General features: G+C 39.4%; 1 protein-coding gene and 1 long non-coding RNA gene across 11 annotated transcripts in view; one reads left to right on the forward strand and one right to left on the reverse strand.

The window, feature by feature from the left end:
- LOC137256601 (uncharacterized) overlaps positions 1-21,707 on the forward strand; it is a 36,849-nt gene extending 15,142 nt beyond the window's left edge. For 4 of the 10 annotated variants that reach the window (XM_067794557.1, XM_067794480.1, XM_067794512.1 and 1 more), the window contains 17 exons: positions 4,095-4,235; positions 4,685-4,774; positions 5,933-6,010; positions 6,339-6,485; positions 6,704-6,790; positions 7,301-7,387; positions 7,614-7,697; positions 8,391-8,540; positions 9,841-9,924; positions 12,125-12,208; positions 12,629-12,760; positions 13,889-14,008; positions 14,330-14,449; positions 16,317-16,394; positions 16,874-16,915; positions 19,261-19,281; positions 19,796-20,756. In XM_067794557.1, coding sequence (XP_067650658.1) covers positions 4,095-4,235; positions 4,685-4,774; positions 5,933-6,010; positions 6,339-6,485; positions 6,704-6,790; positions 7,301-7,387; positions 7,614-7,697; positions 8,391-8,540; positions 9,841-9,924; positions 12,125-12,208; positions 12,629-12,760; positions 13,889-14,008; positions 14,330-14,449; positions 16,317-16,394; positions 16,874-16,915; positions 19,261-19,281; positions 19,796-19,821 — 1,571 coding nt within the window. In that variant the 3' untranslated portion in view covers positions 19,822-20,756. Of the gene's footprint in view, positions 1-4,094; positions 4,236-4,684; positions 4,775-5,932; positions 6,011-6,338; positions 6,486-6,703; positions 6,791-7,300; positions 7,388-7,613; positions 7,698-8,390; positions 8,541-9,840; positions 9,925-12,124; positions 12,209-12,628; positions 12,770-13,888; positions 14,009-14,329; positions 14,450-16,316; positions 16,395-16,873; positions 16,916-19,260; positions 19,282-19,795; positions 20,757-20,995 lie in introns of those variants that run through there. The other 6 variants (XM_067794496.1, XM_067794504.1, XM_067794488.1 and 3 more) reach the window with 6 other exon arrangements.
- LOC137256666 (uncharacterized) lies at positions 748-24,276 on the reverse strand. The gene is made up of 3 exons (XR_010954593.1): positions 24,240-24,276; positions 9,824-9,955; positions 748-1,211 (listed from the first exon to the last, which is right to left on the reverse strand). It is a non-coding gene; the product is annotated as an uncharacterized lncRNA (long non-coding RNA).
- Positions 24,277-24,701: the final 425 nt, after the last annotated feature.

Consider the following 24,701-nt stretch of genomic DNA (forward strand, 5'->3'; position numbering starts at 1 on the left):
AGCAGATGTGATTGTGCGATCCCGACATTATCTTATGCTCGTGTTTATGTTTAGTATCAAATAGTATTGAAATCCCGCGTTCATGAAATGGTGAGGTGATCCTGCTTCACAGACAACAAGAATATCCAGCTAATGTCAACGTTTTGATTCTAAATATGACACTCGCATGTCTAAATGTGCACGCAAAGAAAATAATTCAGATTACAATTGGAGCAGAATTTTATTCAGAATCTCATTTTAATCCAACCTGAAAATATGTTTTCTGTCACATCAATTATAACCCTAAGGGATCAATCAGGTACAATGTTGTTCAAAAGCCTGTTTTTGAGTCGCTTTAAGAGCGTAAGATATACCGTGTATTAAACATAGAGTGACACACACAATTTCCTTACATGCCAGTTTTCATTACATGCGTTGTTTCCCTAACAAAGGCACAAAAAATGTGTTGACCAGCATACAATTTATGTCAGAACAAATGCTATATCTGCCGAAAGATTTTGCAAGCGTAAATTATCTGGATATGTTAGGGAATGGATTATTTCTTAAAAATAAACACCAACCAAAGAACATCAAACATGCAAACAAACAAACAAAATCCCACAAAAAAAACCCATAAAATCCCCTCGACACCAGACTGTCTATCTATAAACGCATAATCATTTCTTAATTTTCTTTTTTACGTAATGGCCGACATTTTACCCTGTGAAACTATCGCTGATAATTATTTGTATGGATGTACAGGTGGAAGTGTCTATGTACTTGTACCACAGATCTTCGGTGAACCAAACGTCATAGCCAAGGTGCCTCTGGGTTCCCTGCCGTTATGAATGTCTGTTGAGTGATAAGTGTGACGTTGACTGTCTGCTACTGCGTCAGTAGATCACGCTTCAACATTCAGTTGAGAAGTCATATGCATGTTACTCGCTGACGTATTTTATCATTTGTCACTTACTGAATAGTTCTCTTTCTCTTTTATCCAGTTATGACATTTCTTTATTATAACATTTACGTCAACTTTAATGAACTTCACATATCTTGCGAGTTATAACATGTGGCGAGGTTTGGCCATAGTTGTTACTTCCTTCGAGCTGTGACCTCTTGTAAGTGGTGTTGTCTACAAGGTGCGAGTGTGGGGTAGCCTAGTGGTTGCAGCTATTGTTTGTCAGGCCGAAGACGCAGGTCCACATGGTTACAATATGTGAAGCCCATTTCTGGAATATAGCGAAAGCAGTGTAAAGCAATACTCACTTACTCACTCACTCTCACCTACAAGGTACCAGCCACATTGCCTACGCCAATAACATCACCAGCTCAACATCAGGTTCAAATCCATCAAGGGAAATGATGGCCTGTGTCACCTTATGGAATCTGTGTTGTTAGATTAGAGAAATTACATTAATTAAACATTAAACGGGTTATTCACCAATGTTAGTTTTATAAGTATTCGAATGTAAGGGATTGGTACCATACACACCGACTAAGAGTTGTTCTACCTCAGTACGGGAGATTTGTGTTTGTATGGCGTTTAATTATTGAGTTTATCTCCTATTCTGTATATATTCGGCACCGACAGTGCCCATGCCACCAAACGGTAGCTGCACAAGAAGCTGAACCTATGGAGTTAGAAGGTTACTTTAGAACAGAAGTATTTGATTGAACTAGCAAGTGGATACTTGTCATAGAAAATTTCTCCTGATATTAAAAGAGCTTCAACAGTAAATGAACATTGCAATGACTGGCAAAATGGTTATTTTCCTATCGCCTTACCACAGTACCCTGGGAATACCAGTTCTCCACAAGTGACTGATAAAGATGTGTTTCACTACATGACTAATCTTGCCATCATGTTGATTAATCGGACATCAACAGTACAGGGAGTAAACCCCGGAAATGCAACTTCAATGTTACATTTTTTGGATTCGTTGAGTACGGTGACATACATTCTCGAGCTCCCTTGCATTGATTCCTTATTTATTCATTGTAATTGAGGCACTCTGAACGTCGACGTATCCTCCTCATACTTTTTGAGAATATCCACGACTGATCCGGTAGGCCAGTGATCCGGGCACAGGGTGAGGAGATGGTCTTGAGGCCTACTTACGCGATAACCTGTTTACCTGGTGACCTAATGACTGATGGAGTCTTTGCCTTGTGACATAGTACCCATAGTACATATCAATAGAGATGGCGATGTTTCTTGAGTCAAGTTTATTTATCGAAAGCTATCGACATGTGTTAAGAACTTCAGTGATTGGCATTTTCCCTTCAATATCGGGTGCGATTCGATTCCTCAAACATGAACCTGTGACCGACAATACAAAATTATACCCACTAATAAAATTTGTTATACCTTACTGAAGCAAGACTCACATCGGAACCTTCCTGCAGACTTTGTCTTCTTCTTTAATGGGCATTCTAGAAGTTGGTGAGTCAAAAAGTGAAACATACAGCTTTATAGATTACAACTTCTTGTTTATTGCGTTGAGCGACGTTTCGATGTAGATTGTAGATTCTTACATCGTTTTCAAGCTCTGTGGGACGTTGGTAAATAGATCAACAACATCATAGCTGATAATCTGGTCGGGTTCAGTGATGTTGCTTATCTTTTGGCAGAAGTCACCCAAACGCTGCCCCCTCTAGGCAAAACAGCAAATTCCTACATCAAAGACGCCACAGACTTCTGCTATGACTATGAGACAATGTACCAATGTAGAGGAAATATAATACAAGCGCCGTGATTACAACAATAACAGTGATGGTAATATTCACGTCCCAGAAATAGTAAACCAACATGCAACTAGGCTAGGCAGAGTATATGATCCTCACAAGCCTGGTAATGTGAACTTAGGGGCTATAACGAGCTTCATGTGGATTCTCAGGAGTAGGGTGGATGAAAATGCTACGCTAAGGCAGATGATTCCAGATCACTCTCAGGATTTGCCTCTTGTGTTACAGCAAAATATAGCGCTATATAGTCTAAATATAACGCAGCACTGCCCGTAACTGGTTCTACTGATATCTATGTAACACATGGGAAAGTGTTGCACGGTGTATAACACATGGGGAAGTGTTGCACGGTGTAGAACATTGCATCACATCATGTAAGTATAGCTAGAACTGTACAAGTTAATTTCCTTTAACTAATCTCGGTAACATATGGATAAGTAATATCATTTGTCTGAATAAGAAAAGTGCGATGCTTTATGGTTAAAATACTGTATTTCTTATTCCGACAAATGACCGTCGACATGTTTCAGTGGTAAAGCACAGGTAACTGACATCTACAGCAACAACAAAAGTTGAACAGGTAACAGATAATACAGTAACAATATGAGGAAGCCAACTGTTGAGGAGACAGAAGAAGATACACATACACCTGGGACTAATGATGCCTGAGTGCCCTGTCCTGTTGTTTTCTTCAGTTCATTGTAGGCGCATTGCTACCAATATCCACTGTTGTTGTTAATCCCTTTGATATATACCCTCATGCTGTCTTACTAAATCCCTGTTACATGTAAATAAGTCGATTCTCTGCTGTATTACTTTTTTCTTGCTTGACAACAGTTTAAGAATCTACACCGAAATGTAGCATCACAATGAAATAAACAAGTTGTTATAGATAAGGTATTGTGCCTTTGTTATTACTCATCATTTGTCTGAAATTTGCAAAACGTGCGAAGCATGATTCTAGTGATAACGACTGACTGTTTGTATTCTTGCTTGCTTGTTTGTTGTTTGTTTGTTTGCTTACACAATTGATTGATTTTGAGCGGTCTTGTGAATATCAAATCTGGACCAGACAATCCAGTGATCAACATCATGAGCACCGGTCTCCGCAATTAGGACACCATGACATGTGTCTACCAACTCAGTGAGCGTAGCCGATCCCTTTGTCTGTTGGGACAGGTCACACTCATATTTTTCACAACGTTACAAACGTAGACGATTGCTCTTTTTGTGAACACTGGGTATCGTCACTGTTGTTATCAATATAGTCGATTAATTGTCAGCGTGGTTTTGTCATGTTGTCAACAGATAATTTAGACTGATGTTTCGTTTGCACTGACGTTTTGTATCTCTTTTGATTTTTACAGCCATTGGTGTCCCCGCGCAGTCTTCTTCGAAAGCACACACAGTCACCGCAAAAAATGTGTTCAACAGGATACTGGGTATGATGAAGCTTCTGAAGAATAGTAAAGGGCAACCGCTCATATCCCAGAACGTCTCTCAGTCAGGTCAGTGGAAATAGCGGCAAATACTACACCTCTTAAATAATGTGAAATGCACAGCTATTACGCCATTGTGTGATGTCAGTTGATCTGGATTTCTACTCCAAACACCCATACGGATAAATGGGAAGGTTGACAGCTAAGTGGTTAAGGCATTTGATCGTCATGCCGAAGATCCGGGTTCGATTCCCAGTTTGGGTACAATGTGTGAAGTCCATACCCGGTATCCCTCGCCGTGATACTGCAGGAATATTGCTAAAACGCCTGAAAACTAAACTGACACTGAGGATAAAACTAGACTAAGTATATATATAAGCATTCCTTCTTCATCACACACAACAATAAGACACTATTCATTGTTGAACTTTAATATATTTAGTTTCAAGACGCAGTACATGGATTTTAATGTGTAACCTCCCTCAGTTCCATGCGCTTCACCCTGTCTTTACCTACAGAGTACACGACGTTGCAAACAGTGTCAACAACGTCTCCAGCCACACCTATCCCAGCTACTACAATGGAAGTAGAACCAACTGAATCAGAAGGTTACCTACAGTCGAATTACTACTTACGCGCGATAATCAGATTTGCTTATGTATAGTTCCTAACGCCATTGTAGAATAGAACACAGGACTGCTTCTTATCATTGTATCGCATGCAAAAGGAAGATGAATGAAGGATCTCTTATAATACGTTGACCCGATTTGTGAGAGATGAAAATAAGGAAAGAATATGTGGTGCTAAACTAAATGCTTGTGCTGACTGTGCATTAGTAACCTTAATTGCTGCTGCAGTTTGAGTATATCCTAACACACAGAACCGTGAAGATCGGGGTTAGAATTGATGTTCAGTGACCATGCTTGTCGGAAGAAGCCACAAATGGGATCGGTTTGTCAGGCGCTCTGACAGGGTAGACACATGTGATCGTGTCCCAGTCGAGCAGGTTGATGTTCATGCTGTTGATACCTGGATTGTCATGTCCAGATGTGATTATTTAAACACCTCCGCCATATAGCTTGAATATAGCTGAGCGCGACGTGGTAATTAAACTCAGGCACTCACTGTAACTCATATTAGTCCTCTTGCTATTATAAGCTTTATTGAAAGCTATAACAATATAAGGTAGTCAATCAACTGAAAAGCGTGGCGGTGATGGTTTACAACAAATCATTAACGGACAAGTAATCACCCATACATATTACTGCTTTGGTGATAATCTGCCATCCATATGTCATATGCCAATAAAATAACCGATACAAAATAACAATGTCAGGTGTATGATTTCTTGTTTAAAAAGAAAAAAACCCCATATCTTCACGCTATGAAAAGATGATTATAATTCTTCAGGGTGGTCCTATCACATGAAATATTACTGCTATGGTATTTTGACAAACAATTCATAATAACCACACTTTATCAAATTCTGATATTTGCCTCGATAATACTTCAGTTGACATATTTCAGCATGTTATTAGCCACAAACTTTATTATATATAACAGCGTCTTTGCTAAACTGTGACGTTTCAGTAAGATTCTTAAAGTCCAGCATGATCAGATGACATGTATTTTCTTGCATCATTGAAATTAATACTGTGCGACCAAGAATGCCCCTGTATCCTAATGGTATTGGCATGCCGTCATCCTTGTGAAATATAGATTTAGATGTGAGTGTGTAAATTCCGTTCGCTTACATTCTGTAATAGATAAAGTAACGGCACCAAGTGCAACTGTCACGTCATCTCCACCTAGAAGAACAGAACAAGTTCAACAAGCAATGAAAGGTTTGTATCATACAATTGATAAAGATGAAACCCTACATTTCCGTCATTCTCCAATCACATTGCCATTTCTCTAATGTCTAAATATGTCTGACACTGGATGTGTCGCCAACATACCCAAAGTCAAACATTCCATCAATGAATCACGTTGATAGGTGTGTTGATGTGGGGAACTATATACTGCACGCAGAAATTAACTTTGTGCGCCTTCAGTACAATTTATTTTCTATTCGGTTCTTTTTGACACTTGTGTTCAAATGTATAAAATGTAAGGCATGTGGTATTAGTGGTGCATATAATATGACGGATGTTTCTTTCTTGACATCCATAGATACCCCTACTCCAGCTTCTATGACAACCTTAATCCCGAGGAACAGCTTGCACAACCGTTTGTTGGACATGGTTAAAATGCTATCCTCTAGAAGTCGAGCGGCCACGGACAAACGCCCTTCAGCATTGAAATCCGGAACTTGGTCAGGTTAGTTTGTAACTCCTGTACGACAGATTTGAAAGGCATAGAAGAACGGCTATCTGTTGAACTGAGAAACTCTTACAGAATGTTTATAATTCAAGACAATAATTGTATTATGTCGTGTAGCTATGATCTAGTGTTATTCCACATAAATCGAAATAATTACTTTATATAAAAATACGGTTAAATTCAATAACCGGGTGTCATCCTCTGTTTATAAACAGATAAAACAGCGTTGTCTACCGTGTCAGCAACGTCTCCGGCAGTAATTGAAACAAGCACCATAGAAGTTGAACCAACAGAACTAGAAGGTTATAGAAGTGGAATTAAAACTGCCATCACTGGATTACGCATGGCTTTCGGATATCATGATGTTTATAGAAGATTATATGTTTTGAATACCGTACTTTATGTAATAAATCTCAACCTTGCTTCTGTACATGTACCCTATGTGATTTCTACAATTATTGTTGTTTAATTTTTTTTTAAAAAATCAAAATATATGAACACGATAACTTTAGAACACCTAAATACTAAGTATTGTGGAACGTGGATCAGTTTTCTGTTTTTGGCTCTTCGAAAATCCTCAGTGTTGAAGTCGACCAACAATATCTGAAGTGCACTCAAACAACAATCATGATATGAAAGGCTTGCTTTATCTTCATGTTAGTCCAGAAACAAATCTCTATAGACATCATAGCAACGATTCTGTTATTACTGTGACTGTTATTACCCTGTTTCCATAACTATGAATGCCGTTATAATAGTTTGTTTGAACTAATATTGTTCAGTCATAAAATGACCCCTGTGTTTACCAACAGATCATACACCGTTGTCTACCGTGCCAACAACGCCACCGACAACTGTTCCAACAACTACCACAGAAGTTGAACCAACAGAACTCGAAGGTTATTGTCAGGCAAATTCTAAACAAAGCATACCGCTGGATTGTAGAGTTGAACAGTTGGCTTGCCTTGTTTCACCTCCGTCAGATGGCAGCAGCATGGCTCCAATACTGTAGAACCGCATTCATTTGATCATTAATACCACAAATGAAGGTAAAATATGTATGCACATATTGTATTAACCATACAGATGTAACGGTCTCTGTTTCTGTTTTATTTTCTGCAATAGACCGCCTAACTACTGAAATTGTGACAACATACCCTCCTTCAACACCAGCAGCGGAAACGGAAAGTCAAGAACGATCTAAGGAAGGTTGGTGGAAATACTTGTCATATACATGCACCTTCTCATGAGGTCAACCTTTGTAGATGCGGGTCTTCAATAACCCACGCATGTCGTACGACTAACAGGATCAGGTAGGCAGGCTCGCTGACCTGGCTGACACATGTCATCGTATCCCTGCGTAGACTGACGCTAATGACGTTCACCTTACTGACCTTATAAAGCTGGACTATTGTTGGCGTTCAGCAACAAACCAACCAACCATGAGGTCACATTTGAACTGACCTCCCTAATACAAACACTGTTTGCGTTTCCTTACAGTATGGCGGTTTGGAATGTTGCATCTTCCATCTAACGATGTTTTACATAACGTTTGACAATCGGATCTATAATTCAAACTGCTAAGACCAAAAGCAATCAAACTCGAATATCCGTTCCAAATACAAACTATTATGACCACTGACTTCCGTAAAGGCACCGTGTGTTTGTGGACATATTGCGCTCTACTTCACACACGTATCATTAAACAAGAAGTTAATGCCAGCAAGAAAGGAGATGTCACGTAAAGGAATGGCGCTGTTGAAAAGTTCCCCTATGTAGCAGATATATAAGGTTTCAAACAGTTGCCGGTATGTGAGAGAACTCAGTTGTTGATAGATGTTCGACACATATAAAATCCTATGTACCGTTACTGACTTCTTATACATGTATGGCTTGTTTCAGTTTCGACAGCCATGGATGTCCACACACCAGCTCCTTTCACAACCTCGGTCGCCGGAAACGATCCGTACCACCGGTTGCGCCATATGGTGAAGATGTTGTCCCAAAGAAGTAGAATGGCCACTAACGGATTCCGAAGGGGCATCTCATCAGGTGAGTGGAACGTTTGATATATGCATGAGATACAGGTATGCAAAATATGTCATCTGTGTGTGTAATAATACATGTGAGCGAGTCAGTGCGTATGTGCTTTTGTGTGTATGTGCTTGCAAAAAGCCGAATATTTGTGATTCTCTTCAACAACAGGGTCCGGTTTAGAATTGTTCTTCAGCAATCCATGCTTGTCACACACCTGCCAACTTCCCCGTATTTGTGTTGTGACTCACGATGTATTATTCCTGTCACGCTCGCACGACAAAACCGAAAAGTCCCACGCCAGTCTGGGTTCATTTGAAAAATATGAAAGAAATTGCTACAAAATTTCACAAATAGGTCTGACTGCAAGATTTGCAGTGGTTTCGGAACTGGCAATGATGCGCTGTCTTCAGGGTGTCTCAGGACATGGTAGTGGGCTGTCGTCCTTGGACCCTGACATAACAGGCTTTTTTCTCTTTTTTTTAAACTTTGTAGTCGTAACGGAGTCAGGTACTCAGACTCGTTGACTGTGATGACCATGCCATGGTGATCGATGTTCATTGTGTTGATCAACAGAGTACCATTTAAAGAACGCCTCCATAAACCTGGAATATTACTGAGAGTGGCGTTAAACAACAAACAAACAAATATTAAAGGACCGTGACAGAAATTCAAATATTTTAAGAGTCTGAAAAGAATTACAAATTAATTCATTTGTAACGTACACTTCACCTATGTGCCAAACAAATTAAAATTAATTCTTCTGTTAGTGTGATTATGGAAAAACATCGAGATTCAGTGCGCTTAGTTTGCTCTACTTGCAGCAGTTGAGTTTGTTAATATTTTGTTAATATTTCTCTTTGTGTGATTTGGCTCAATATGTGAATCCCATTTCTGGTGTCCCCCACCGTAATATTGCAGGGATATATACTTACTCACTCACCCTGTGTGATTGGTACACTGTTAAAAATCATCCCTTCCTGCTTCATGCATTGAATGTCTTGGGAATTAAAGTTCACAGAACCTTTTTCATCAAACATGTCTCCAGTTTATAACGTATGACATAAGGATTTAATAGAACACTACCGCGTGAAGATCAAGTCACAGACCTTGACGTAAAAAGCAAGGCATTGACGACAAATTGGATCCGGCAGTTAGGATCACTGATTCTGGTGATGCATAGATCAGTGCTCAAAGTGTCAGTCACTGGATTGTCTGGCCCACATGCAAAATCCTCATAACACCGCCATACAGCAGGAATATCTCTGAATGTAGTGTTAAACTAAGGAAAACATACTCACCATCTGTTTATCCGCAGAACACACGGCGTTGCAAGCAGCATTGCCCACAACGTCTCCATCCCCAACAAGCACCATGGAAGTTGAACCAACAGAATTAGAAGGTCAGTCTAATATCTACACTCGTGCGAAACTCTGGAAAGGAAACGTAGTTTAAATAACTGCGGTGTTTTCAATTTGAAGGTTGTAAACGTTGTAAACGTTTCAAATAAAAAAAATAATGCACGCTGTCGGTGAACGTTTCGAATACAATTTACAGGTTCAAAATCAACGTTTTCGAAGAAGAATCAAGTTTGGCCTGTTTTAATATCGTTGATGGCCCAATCCGAATGGGGGATTCTTGATAAAATATGCCGTTGATTTAACCCGACAGCAACTGTTCATCAACTGGAAACAAATGCATTATTTTGCCAACTGGAAACAAATGCATTACTTTGCCATATCATCTACATGTAGTTCATGATTAATGGCAAAGAATGGCGGGACAACTGCAGTCTTGGTTCATCTGTTATGTGGTATTTGAATCCATTCTATACTTCAACAGTTATATAAGTTGTTTGATTTGCTATAAAATGAATAAAACACTTTTAAACTACATTAGGCTGCCAGAATTTAAACAATAACAAGACAAGGCAAGGCCTTTATTAGTTAAAAAAAACAATACTGTTCAGATCAATTGAATATTTGGTTGTGCGCGCGATGGGGTACCCATATAGACAACAATCATATCGCTATTATCATTACTATTACATTATCATTTGGAAGTGTGACAGTTATGGGTACTGGTGTGAATGTGTGTCATGCATAATATGTGTATTATCATTCGTATCGCAATCCCCGCTGGGCTCTCTGTGCCAAATTGCTGCACTTTGGGTTCAGGTTATTGTGATATATGAAGTTAATTCCTACATTTAGAAACGTCCGCCTCATTATAGTCTACTGCTTCAGAGAGATAAACACTGGATATGGGTGTCTCCACTATGTGAGAAATACCAGTTTGTAACGCATAACTTTAACAATTCAGATAAGGCCATCTGAACATTTCTTTGCGTTTCTGATCTCCCCACCTCAAACAGTAACACGATGGCGGGCAACAAAGACATAAAATAACAAAAATGAACATTTCATCATTGTTTTTCGCTCTTTGGAGGTATAAAGTAATAAAGTAATAAAACAATTGTAGATTATGGGGAAATATATCTTGAATTATTTTTTTATATAGATTGAAGCTTTCGAAACAATTTTAAAAACTTTAGGAAAGATCGAGCTGACCTAGATTGCATGGGTATGCGACAGTAATCGTACGTTTGTGTCATAAATGTAATAATTTGCGGGGACAATTGTAATTAGAAAACTTCATATATTATTTCGCCTCAGACGCATGGCGGGCGGAGGATGGGAAACAGAGAAAATATACTGCAAGCCTGGCATGATTTTATATATGGATGACTGCCCAGCATTCATTTGCTGACATGAAGAGGACTTAACTCGAATTTCTAAATAAATAACAATGGTGATTACACGACAAAACTTAAATTATTGCATTCTGTATAAATTATAAGGGATACTATTACAGTTGTTTGCCTATTTGAGTGATGTGTCTTGCATTTATAAATCCATAAAGAGACATAGTAGCAGGAAACATGTTTGTGATAGGCTTGGGTTGCATGGCCACTCTGCTCACTACTAATATAGTATTTTGTCTGTAGTTTTTGTGTGTCAATCATTAGATAGCCACGGCAGTTTGTAACGTTATCACTGTCGACAGCAACCTAAGGTTACTCTGTGTGTAGTCATGGCAACCTGCAACACTATTATTGTCGACAGCAACCTTAAAGTTATCCTGTGTGTATTTCCTGTGCTGATTAAATGAAGTCACAAAATGAAACTTGACTGTATCCTACTCATTCATGGTCATGATAACTTGGATGAGTCAGTGAGTTAATATTTAACGTCACATCGGCAATATTTCAGCCATATCGTGACAACTTGGGGCTTGAAAGGGGGGATGGAGGAGCAGACTCAGTATAATCTTAATGGGCCACAGTTCGATTGGGGTATTTTTTTGCTTTCGAATTCTATCCTCATGTGTTGGAATTCCAGATTCGTCCCAGCCATGCATCTGAGCATGGTGCACTAACGTTTCACAGAAGTCAACTACATTTAAAGACAGTGGATAATGTAGATATGATGAAATGTGCCTATCTAAAACGAATGTATTGGCAGATAGAAAAAAAACCAACATTTGTAACCTTTTACATAGTGATAAGAATTATAATATCTGTGTTTCATGCTTTGCCACAGATATAGTCACGACACCTGCAGCAACTACCACATCTACACCCCCAACCGTAGCAGACACAGAGGAGGCTGGAGGAATAGATGGAGGTTCGTTCGTTCGTTAGTCATTCGTCTAGCATCCTTACCATAGCCATCACACACACCTACCTGCATGCCTGCACCAATATATATTCAGTGAAACGAAACCAGTTTATTGGAAAGGGCGTGCTTCCCCTTTTAGGGAACACCTAGTGCCATCTCACCATTTTTACTGCTATGCTGTCTTGTAGTTTCGCTGGAATCTGTTACAGCACACATTCAAGGCTAAATATTCCCTCTTGTTGTTTCGCTGGAATCTGTTACAGCACACAATCAAGGCTAAATATTCCCTCTTGTTGTTTCGCTGGAATCTGTTACAGCACACAATCAAGGCTAAATATTCCCTCTTGTTGTTTCGAGTCCATATTACCATATGTGGAAGCAGATCTAGAGCTTCCTATAATGCCTCATTCATCTGTGTTCTCGCAGTTCCTGTCGGTCCACAGACTAGGACGGTTCCACGAGGTCGCCAAAGCCTGTACAACCGACTGCTTGACATGGTCAACATGCTGTCAATAAGACGAGGAGGGTTATCTAATGGTCGCCCTGCTGTACACAGATGTGAGTTCGGTGAAACATTCTTGCATTAAAGCTTGCTCTATATACACATACACACAAAAAATACATCCATTTCAGTTCTATGCATACACTCGAGATACATTCAGCTATTTGATTCGAATAGATCCGTTTGACACACACAATCACGCACACACACAGACACATTCAGTACACTGATCTGTGCACACACAATGTGCACCCATTCAGTTCTGTATACACACCATATAGTGTGCATAACGTCAGCTGTGTATATACACAATGTGCATCCAGACAGCTCTGTGTATACACAATGTACATCCAGTCTGCTTTGCATACGCATAGAACTACATCCAGTCAGCTCTGTATACACACAATGTGCATCTAGTCTGCTCCGTATATATAAACCTGAAGTGTGTTTCTCATTATGTATTGGGTCATCTCATCTCTTGTTTTTCCGAGAATAACCGCATTTGAGGATTTTGTTTTGCAGGGACAGGTTTTACGCTAAAAAAACCTCTTCTCAGTGTTTATTTTTCGTTAGGGAGGCCGCCTCCCAGGTTCTACTTTTTCTAACTTTATACGAACATCAACATTCAAATGATGCATGAGTGTTTGAATTGAAAAATATCGTTCACAATTGAGTCCAAAGTACAATTGTTTTCCCGAACGAGATTGCAACTGCAACTCTCAGATTTGCAGGCAGACACTCTACCATGCGTCCAACGGGCTGCTGAAGGCAATAGGGTGTATATTACCAACTTATAGTTACTGTCATTAAATTGATTTTACGTGCGCTTCAGTCATTGTTATGTAGCTTCACTAAATGATCATCTACATTGTAATTATCCTTCATGGACGGTATACATGTAAGGGAAACACTTCTCCTCGGTTTTGGTAGACGATGTAAACTGAGCTGAAGATGGTCGGTTTAATGTAGATCGCCAACACATTCTCGCAGTGATTAAGCCTGACAGCGTGTACACTTTTTTTTCAAGCGAGAAGTCTGTTTTAATGAATACCAGTTACATGGCAATAACCAGTGTGTGACTGAAGTTGGAATGAAATCAGTGACCATGAGGTATGTGTTTGCATTATGATCTCAAGGCAGATATATACACACCTGAAACTTAAAACATATCATTACTAAATCAGCAGCTGCTACAACACAAAAGTCACCAACTGCTACAGCAAGAACAACAACAACTACTACTACTGCTACAACAACAACAACAACAACGGAAGAGCCACCGGAAGAGGAGGAAGCGGAGGAGGGTAAGGAGGAATTCAATATGTATCCGAAACTGAATTTATAACTTGTCTTTTCTCGATGCATATCTGCAGTCATCGCATCACGTACTCAATATTTGTTCCTGTCAAGGAGTGAGTGAGTATGGTTTTAAGCCGCTTTTAGAAATATTCCAACAAGAATCACTGCGGGGGACACAGGGAATGGGAATCCCCGTGATGTGCACGTGTGGGGAATCGAACCCGGGTCTTCAGCGAGAGGGGCGGATGCTTGAACCTTTAGGCTATCCATGTTACAGCTATGTGTGCGGGGAGAGAGAAGTCGCTAAGGTTATGCTCTTGTTGCAGTGTTGACGTCCACGACAATGGCTCCAGTGACGACGGGAGCCGTGCAAGATGGTCATAACGTGTACAGTAGGCTGGTGCATGTGTTCAAGATGCTGTCAGCCAGAAACAGAAACATCCAGGGTTAGTTCATTGTACTTTTATCAGTACTGTAGTATTAGTATTCATTTTGAATGCAATGTTGGTTTTGTTGCCTTCATGTCTTCACTATTTGGTGCTGGTGACAACCACTTCTATGGTACAGCAGCTGGTGTCTGCGTTCACGGAGATCGAGTGAGTGAATTACTTAGGTTTACGCCTTTTTGCAGTATTCCAGCAATATCAATGTAGGGTCACCGGAAATAGTCTATATGCAGTGCACCCATAAGGAGAATCGAACCCGCGTCTTCGGCGTGACGTTCGATCGCGTCACCCATTAGTCTACCCAGTGGCCCAAGCATCACACTCCCGGGCGTCATACCACAGTCATACGAATGATGCACATTGTTACTTTCCCTGGCATGTCTACCGAGTCTCGGAGTCTCGCAGTCTCGGAGCCTCAGTACAATGTGGCATCCTTAATATGCTGTGGGATATATCAGTACACTGGTGCCATTAATACAGAATCCACCTGGACTGGTGCCAAATGTCATCAACAATATATCCTGTTATCGTTACGTTATACCAGTCACCAAACTTGGTATCAACACACACACTTATTGTACATGTTAAAAATTTCACTTATTCATCTTTAGTTTTGTGAGTAACAATACAAGTCGAGTAATTTCGTCTTGCATCAAATGAATATATACTACGCAAAGAAGAAATGCATACCTGAAAATTGTTATCAATTTATATACTTTAGGTTCAGTAATACAGGTCAGTAATGAAGAAAACCTGAATGAACATTAATGGTCCAACGCTGCAAGAAAACGTACGTCACAAATGGCAAGTGTTCCAAGGTCAAGGTGGCAGGGCAGTCAGTATTATGTGTGGTCACCATTAGCATCAACGGTTGCTTAGCATCGGCGTCCTATAGACTGGATCAGATTCCGCATGAAGTGCCTGAGAATGAGTTGTACTCTTCCCCCAAGTCCACAAACAGAGCACGTAGCGTCTGTGGCTGAGGGTGGCTTCCACCAACTAAATCTGTCCATTTCCTGTACACAATTTACAGCGTAGCGTTCGTTACGATGTCGATATACACGTGCTCTTCCGTCGGGACGTGACAGCATGTAACGTGACTCATCACTGAAGATAAAAGTACTCTATCTTTGCAATGGTCATGGGAGATGCTGGCGACACCACTGACTGCCCTGTTGCCGATGTTGACATGTAAGGACAGGCCCTCGCAAAGGTCTTCTGGAACGAATACCAGCCTCACGTAAGCGGTTCCTGATCAGAAATTGTTCTGAGTCCTGGCACTACCGATGTTGTGGAGGATGCTGTGTTGAACCTGTTCCGCAAATGTCGAAGCCGAACAAACCTGAACTGAGCCTGCGAGGTCACCTGGGGCGATCACGTGTTGACCCTTGCTGCTGGTAGTGATGCCAAAGTCTTGCTATGGTGCTCTGTGACACATTCGGTTGCCTTGCAAATCGCAGACTGAGACTGCCCAGTCTCCAAATGACCAATCGCATCGTTGCGCTGAGCCTCAGTGACTTTAACGCCAAATGTAAGGTTGTCAACTGTCGCAAGAGCATTGAAAGCCCTCGACTTTTATTGGAAACGACGCATGGAATGTGCGTGCAAAAGGAAACGCGTGAATTTCTTCCCGTTCACAATTTATTGCATTTATTGGGGAAAGAGATTTTTTCGTCGGTGATAATGGATTCAAACTCGGAAATGTCTGCAGACAGCGCCCACGATAGATATACTGATTACATAGACACCAATGATTCAAATTCGAAAAGTTACGTGGAAACATATTACCTATGCGTTTCCTTTTTTTCTTGAGTAGTTTATATATATATCGCGCTACTTGTATTTGTACATATCATATCATCACCAGCTGCTACAAGAACAACAACTACAGCAACAACAACAACAACAACGGAAGAGCCACCGGAAGAGGAGGAAGCAGAGGAAGGTATGGAAAAATTTAATGTCTATCCGAACATGAATTTATTATTAGTCTTGTCTCGATGTATATCTGCAGTCACCACGTCACATAGTCAATATTCGTACCTGTCAAGGGGTGAGGGAGTGAGTATAGTTATACGCCGCGTTTAGAAATATCGCAGCAAAAATATCACTGCAAGGGACAGAGGAATTGGGCGTCACGCATTGTGCACATCTGGGGAATCGAACCCGGGTCATCAGCGTAATGAGCAGATACTTAAGCACTGGGCTACTGCACCGTCCCTGAATGTGTTTGCAGACTTTTGTCAAACCACTGATTACCATGACGTCACACTACTATGTCATCACGATGTACAGATGCACAATATCGCGCGCGAATATGTTTTATGATTATCATCTCCATTTTCACATCACTGACATTCAGTTTATTTACATTTACACTGTCAACAGTTAACGTAACCTTTGGTTTGTTACTTTATGTTTCAGAGAATAATGCTATGATATTCCCAGATTACCTTGGCTTTACTGGTAATCAAGGTTCTTATGCAATATTCTATGTTTCTTCCTCGGTGTCTGATGGCGTCGGGTAACAATTTGTGTAACTAGTTGCTTTTGGTGTCAGGAGACTGGCAAATATATATAGCCTTAGTGGTGACATGTATAGTACGGAAACGTCCTAGCGCCACAGCCTGAATTTTTTTCTCCTAATTAAGACTTAATATTTCCTACATATATCCTCTGTGATTTGTTTGTACATTCTTGTCTTCTTCCAGTAAGTACTGGTATATATAATGTGTCTTGTACTCCTGTCTCTATCACCTGAAGAAGGGAAGAAATAGAACCGAAACATCGTGTTAGACAATATAAAGAAGTTGTCATTAGCTGTTTACATCGCCTCATCATCATTGTTTATATAACGTCTATTTCATCCACCTCATTTACTGTAAACACAAACACACCTCAGGCTTATATCACTCTGTTGTGTTTACATCTCCCCATCATCATTGTTTATATAACGTCTATTTCATCCACCTCATTTACTGTAAACACAAACACACCTCAGGCTTATATCACTCTGTTGTGTTTACATCTCCCCATCATCATTGTTTATATAACGTCTATTTCATCCACCTCATTTACTGTAAACACAAACACACCTCAGGCTTATATCACTCTGTTGTGTTTACATCTCCCCATCATCATTGTTTATATAACGTCTATTTCATCCACCTCATTTACTGTAAACACAAACACACCTCAGGCTTATATCACTCTGTTGTGTTTACATCTCCCCATCATCATTGTTTATATAACGTCTATTTCATCCACCTCATTTACTGTAAACACAAACACACCTCAGGCTTATATCACTCTGTTGTGTTTACATCTCCCCATCATCATTGTTTATATAACGTCTATTTCGTCTACCTCATTTATTGTATACACAAACACAGGCTTCCTGTAAATCTAATTATCTGTATATGACTCTGGTGTGTACACATCTGTTAACTGGCTTCACTTAACCCCTTTTATCATTGTTTTTATAACTGCATTTGATCTGTCCTCTGTGATTTGTTTGTATATACATGTACTTGTTTTCCTCCTGTAAGCACTGTTATGTATAATATGTCTTGTACTCTTGTCTCTATCACTTGAAGAAGGGGCAAGAAATAGAACCGAAACGTCGTGTTAGACAATAAAAAGAAGTTGTCATCAGTATACTCGTCTTATTATCTTCAGCAACTTCTAAATGCCTCTCAAGAATCTCAATACAGTGATGACGCAGACAAATGAAAACCAATGCCAATTAAAAGCGCTACTCCAATCAAGGTTGAGACAACGAAGGCAACCATCTTGCTCCGATCCAGTACAAACCTCTAAACTCTAATAAGTCCTAATTAGGCGATATTAAGTCCTAATTAGGAGATACGATGTCCTACTTAGGACATAATAAGTCCTAATTAGTAGATACTAAGTCCTAATTAAAAAATATTAAGTCCTAATTAGGAGATAAAAAAAATTCCGGCTATGGCACTAGGACGTTTCCGTACATTTGCAGTTTTATATTTGATCTTTATTCTAACACCGAGCCTTATTTTCTGCTTCACTGTGGACGGTTGTTGTAATACCAGTTTTCCAACTTAGTCAGACAATTCAGTTAGTCACAAGTGTACTATCAAAAGTGCTTTTAGCAGATATTTCTTATGGACGAGGAAAGGGATTTGTCGCTTCAATATCAGTGGGTAAAATTGATAGCGAAACATTCGCCATTCGTGAGAGGTGACTAACGGCTAGCGTGAGAGGCTCTCGAGATTGTTTGACACATGCCATCGCGATTTCAATGGTGTCGATCGATGCTCATGATGTTGTCCATTGGATTGTCTGGTGCAGACTCGATTGGGTGTGGCGTTAAATAATGAACACACCCTCCTTCATCTTCAATCAATAGATGAACATCGATTTGCTATTTTTAAAGAGCTTTCAATATTAGAAATATGGTTAGCAAGTTTAATTTGTTCATTATCAAATATGGATCGTCATCTTAGTTCTCTGATGGTCACGAAACCTGGCACAGATATGTATAACAGTGCATGTCACTGTTCACAATGACCTAGACAATACTATGTGGAATATGACAGCAAAAGTCTAATAGCTGTAACTTAAAAGAATGTAATGACATAGAAGCGACTGGTCGAACATTTACAAATAGAGTTTCTCGCAATGTACTTTGAGAATTTCAAAATTTATGTTGAAATGTATATGAATGCTTCAATCCATGAAATCAAATGATATGTTACCACTATGCACATTGCATATATTACAGACAAGTCTATATAAAATAAACATATTTACGTCATCGTTTTTATTTGCAGCTGGCGGTTCCCAGGATTATGGTAAGTACCAGGATTTATTTATCGTTTTTTTTTTCATTTTCGAGGTTTCCTATGTTAGTTGGATTGGGATATAGAAAGAAAGACAAAACATATTCATTTGAATGCTGAACCACATTACCCGTATGTTTAACCTGCACAAAAAATCCGATTTATCATTTTTGTTGGATAAACAATTGCTACATGCTGAATGGTATAATCATGATAAAATTCGGAACTAGGAAACCCCATCTGAAAGGAAAGTATCTTAACCGGTTATCTATGGTAAGCGAGTGCTTTATAGACTAAGGGAGATAACTCCATTTGACTTTGACAATACATGGCAAAGCATGTATTGCGATTACTTCAAGAACTATTAATGCTACAACTTCATCCATAATTGTTACCACTAAAACGACAACTGTTATTACAACTTCACCAGTTTTTATTACATCGTCTTAAACAGCTTTCATTACAGTTTCATCTCTATTTTCACTTCATCTCTATTTTCACTTCATCCTTTCTACTTCTACTTCAGCATCCAGTGATGATACAACAAATTAATCAGTTCCTTTAACAGCCAGGGGTTCCATTCACAAAGCAAATTTTGCTGTAAGGTTAGCCTTAACTCCCATTCACTAACACTGCACTAAGGTTAACTAAGTCTAAGGTGAACTTAGTGCAATGTTGAAGAGTAGGAGTTAAGGTCAACCTTAGTAAAGGCTGCTTTGTGAAGTGCAATGTTAAAGAATGGGACTTAGGGTCAACCTTAGTAAAGACTGCTTTGTGAAGTGCAATGTTAAAGAATGGGACTTAGGGTCAACCTTAGTAAAGGCTGCTTTGTGAAGTGCAATGTTAAAGAATGGGACTTAGGGTCAACCTTAGTAAAGGCTGCTTTGTGAAGTGCAATGTTAAAGAATGGGACTTAGGGTCAACCTTAGTAAAGGCTGCTTTGTGAAGTGCAATGTTAAAGAATGGGACTTAGGGTCAACCTTAGTAAAGGCTGCTTTGTGAAGTGCAATGTTAAAGAATGGGACTTAGGGTCAACCTTAGTAAAGGCTGCTTTGTGAAGTGCAATGTTAAAGAATGGGACTTAGGGTCAACCTTAGTAAAGGCTGCTTTGTGAAGTGCAATGTTAAAGAATGGGACTTAGGGTCAACCTTAGTAAAGGCTGCTTTGTGAAGTGCAATGTTAAAGAATGGGACTTAGGGTTAACCTTATTAAGGGTTGCTTTGTGGAAGTAGGCCCAGGTCAACAATAATTACTACTACATCCACCGAATCAGTTACTGTAATTACGACTTCATCAACTACTAGTACCACTTGGTCGATTGTTATTACTAATTCATTGTGACATATTGCCACCAACCAAACAGTCACTGTTCCTGCCAGATATTCAATACTATCACCCAACTCAATTTCCAAGCAGTTATACTACGTCATGCATTATTATGACAACAATTACATATGTTGATAATCAGTTACTTGTGCTGTAGTCAACGTCATCACTGTCTCTTTCAACCACTTGACTAAGCATAATTCTTCAAACTATATTAAGACGAATTCTTTAACATGATTATTAATACCTAATCAAACTTCAAACATCATAATCCCTGACACAATTTCAATGACCATGTCATCTAGGAGTCTTAATGATTTGTATTGGATTACACATTAAACAACATGAAAAACACCCATGTTACACTTTACAGTCTTAAACATCTGTCTGTGTGTTTCAGAATACGAATACTGACCCTCTCGGAAGATGCTTGACCACCAGAGGATCATATTTGATGAGGTCGACAAAATCAGTGCTACAATGGTCCGTTTTAAAGGCCCATTGGTATTTGTGATGGGACGCAAGGATAATATTCAGAGGACAAAGCGTTTGGTGTTATGAACATATATTCATGTTATATTAAATGGATAAGGGTTTCGTCCTTATACTTGAGAACACCCCTCTGTAAACAAAATGCAAAGCCTCGGTAAACACACAGAATGGTATAGAAAGAGAAAACTGGATGTTAAACCGTATGTCGTTATGGTCATGTACGGACACACCAGAAATGCCCTATTGGAGAATCGGTAAAGTAATCACCGCTCCTCCAGGATAGGTACGGAGAAAATATAACTTAAAGTAAAACATTGCATGAATGTTAGTGCGAATTCAAACACATTACGGCTTTAAGAAACCGTACGTAAGTTATATTTTAGTCTATTACATGTATTTCGTGAAAAATACTTATTAATTTATTTCCCCAATGACTAATGGCACGACAGGTAAATGGCACACTTGATATGTAATTTATTTTATTTTTGAAGACTGTTGTGTGATTGTACAGTCATAATGTACTAATTGTAAATGTATATCCCTGGCGTTTGACGTTCATGTTTGTCAGCGTGTGTATCAAGCGGTTTATATTAAAGCTTTAATGAAAATTTGACAAGCTACATTGTTTTACGTTTTCTTTATTCTCGAAACTTAATGTAGAATGCTACACAAGAGTATCGTGAAGTCAAAACCATTTACTCCAAAACGATGGTATGTATATGAAGATATTTTGTGGGCAGTTACGGTTTGCCAAGGCTAGCACGTTTTACATCTAACCATTCTGTGATCTGTCCGGAATTTTTGGGTGTGTCATACCCTGGAGTATGCATACACTTCTGATTTCAGACACTGTTCTGCCAGCCTCAACACACCCCAGCCAGATAAAACCTTCTGCTTCTTAGTTCGAAACAGTACCGGAAGTAACGTGATTGACATCTTGAAGCATAAAGCCACTGAGAGTGCAAACTGATCACACAATCCCTTTCTTCTTTGTCACTTTGATGAGCGAACATCAAACGAAAGCATCCATCATGAAAACAACGAAACACCTTTGTTTGTCGTAAATTGATGTATTCGATAGCACTTGGAGTTGTACCAGTTTTGAAACAGCCCAATGGCAAATGACGGAATACGCTCCGGATACTTTTGTAGATGCGAGCTCAGAACTGGTAATCAGTAGCGTGGTTTCGTATTAAGCTTGATGTATCAGCTGACAAATCTAGTTGATTTGGTCCACTGAGTGACAATGCAACTCGTCAGCAAGGAACATTCGACACAAAAGCAATCACTGAGTAGTTTGAGACACGAAAACGTGCAACAGTGCTACCCCCGTAAAACGAAAGAACACTGTATGAAAAAGAAATGAATGACAAAAAACGGAGAATGTAATTTGTACATTAGAATGTTAGTGAGGTAGCTCTGTGTGTGTGTGCGTGCGTGCGTGTGTATATGTGTCTGCGTGTGTATGTGTTTATGTGTGTGTGTGGTGTGTTTATGTGTGTGTGTGGTGTGTGTGCGTGTGTGTTTATGTGGGTGCGTGTGTATGTGTGTGTGTGTGCGTGCGTGTGTGTATGTGTGTGCGTGTGTGTGTGTACACAGTGACAATAGGTAGTAACTGGTAGAAACACAAGATGCGAGGCACATCGAGTTCCTGGATGATAGGGGCAAGCAGAAAGGACGGATCTAGAAGAACTAAAGGATCGTTATTGTTTCAGCAATATAGCGACGGCATGGAATTTAGACATTTAAAAACGTCTACAATTACACAAATTTACACTCAAAAGCAAGTTTTCTTGTACACGCTAAATCTTACTGTTATCTTACACCACACGTCCACTGCAGTATGTTTCACATTTACTCAGTATTCGGTTATGCTTCATACGAAAAAGGCATCCCTTCCTGGTTAAACGTTTAATGGTTTGCCAAAGCAAAGCAATTATAGTATTTGATAAATTCCTGATTTCAAGATATTAATTCCTAATCAAACAATGTATTTCACGTCAATATGTATATGAACCGAACATACACCACGTCGACCAGCTGCATATCATGAAACAGATGATGAATAGCGCTGCATACCACAACATAGAAAAATGATAGTATTACATACCACAATATAGACAAAATGTATAGCGTTGCATACCACAACACAGACAAAATGTATAGCGTTGCATACCACAATACAGAAAAGTGTACAGCGTTGCATACCACAAAACAGAAAACAAAAGGTGTTCAGCATCGCATACTACAAAGCAGAAGACGTGTAGCGTTGTTGACCAGAAAATAGTAGTGCATACTATGCTGTGTATCACTGTGTATCGCAGACAAAAGGGCAATAACAAAAGAGTTCCAAGAGCATGAACTAAATCATTCTTTCAACGTTGTATCAGACAATATTTGCGTTGCTAAGTTATTTTCACTTTTTTACTTTATGAGAAGCAGTTGGTATGTGCAATGCATTGTTCTTTTTATTGTTTATCATGCCTATAAACAATCAGGTGGTTTCATTTTATCATGATATGACAAGCACGCTCCTCGAAAATTGTTTGATTTGGCAATTATACTCACGTTTTGCTTTATGTCGAACAACATACCCACAGTTTCAGCTTTCTTTAGATATTCGGCAACGTCGACTCAAAAGATGTTTGATCAGACTTTATCCAAGGCGTACAAACGGTTCGAAATCTGACGAATCAGTGCTTCAAGTAATGTCTGAGGCAATTCGCCCGATGGAATCGCATGTTCGCGTGTTTCATCTCTGGGGTAAGACTGATTTACCTTTGCATGTGTTTATGACGGGTACCAGGGCGCAGGCTACTTTCACTTTTCCTCGAACAACTTGTAACTTCACTATTTGATGGTGGAGCTCTCTCATTAGTCGGAATCTTAAAATGTTTTAGTACATATTAGATTTTGGCGGACATCTCTCTATAATTTGTTATAGACTAAGAACATTCAAACCATCATGTATCGACCCTTGTTATATGCTCTTCCAGATACAATCGGTGATGTTCGTCTCGCCAATAGATGTCAGGTGGCTGTATTACAGAGGTAAAAAGGTGCGAACCAGAACATGGGTCTCATGAAGACATATAAATCTGTAACACAAAACCACTCTTCGTGATTTGTCTGAATGCATATGGATAACTTACCTTTTGATTTATGCAGGCCATCATGTGTGTACTGACAATAGCGTAATAGTTACTGATCATTATGTCTCCAGACCAGCCCTTTTCTTTTTAACGATGCCTTTTTTCATTTCCTTTTATGTGTCATTTATCTGAGGCACACGTCTTACACCTGAGGCAATGCATGCACATATCATGTATCGGTGCCAGTATCTGTACATCATGTCGACATTCTACTGATCAAAATAAATATTACACTTATTTGAACTGATCATAGCTGTCATGCAATGATCCCCATCACAATTGTTAAAAGACGACAGGCAATGATGGTACCCATTTAAGGCATATGTCGTAAAATGTTATTATATACCTGATAAATCATCCGAGACACATTACAATGATACAGTAATAACAACTCTATTATAATCTCATTGGGGTTCGTCACGAAGCGACTTTTTCATGGTGATCTGTTTTGCCTCAGGAAAG

The sequence above is a fragment of the Haliotis asinina genome, chromosome 1, assembly GCF_037392515.1.
Source record: "Haliotis asinina isolate JCU_RB_2024 chromosome 1, JCU_Hal_asi_v2, whole genome shotgun sequence".
Classification (NCBI taxonomy): Eukaryota; Metazoa; Mollusca; class Gastropoda; order Lepetellida; family Haliotidae; genus Haliotis; species Haliotis asinina.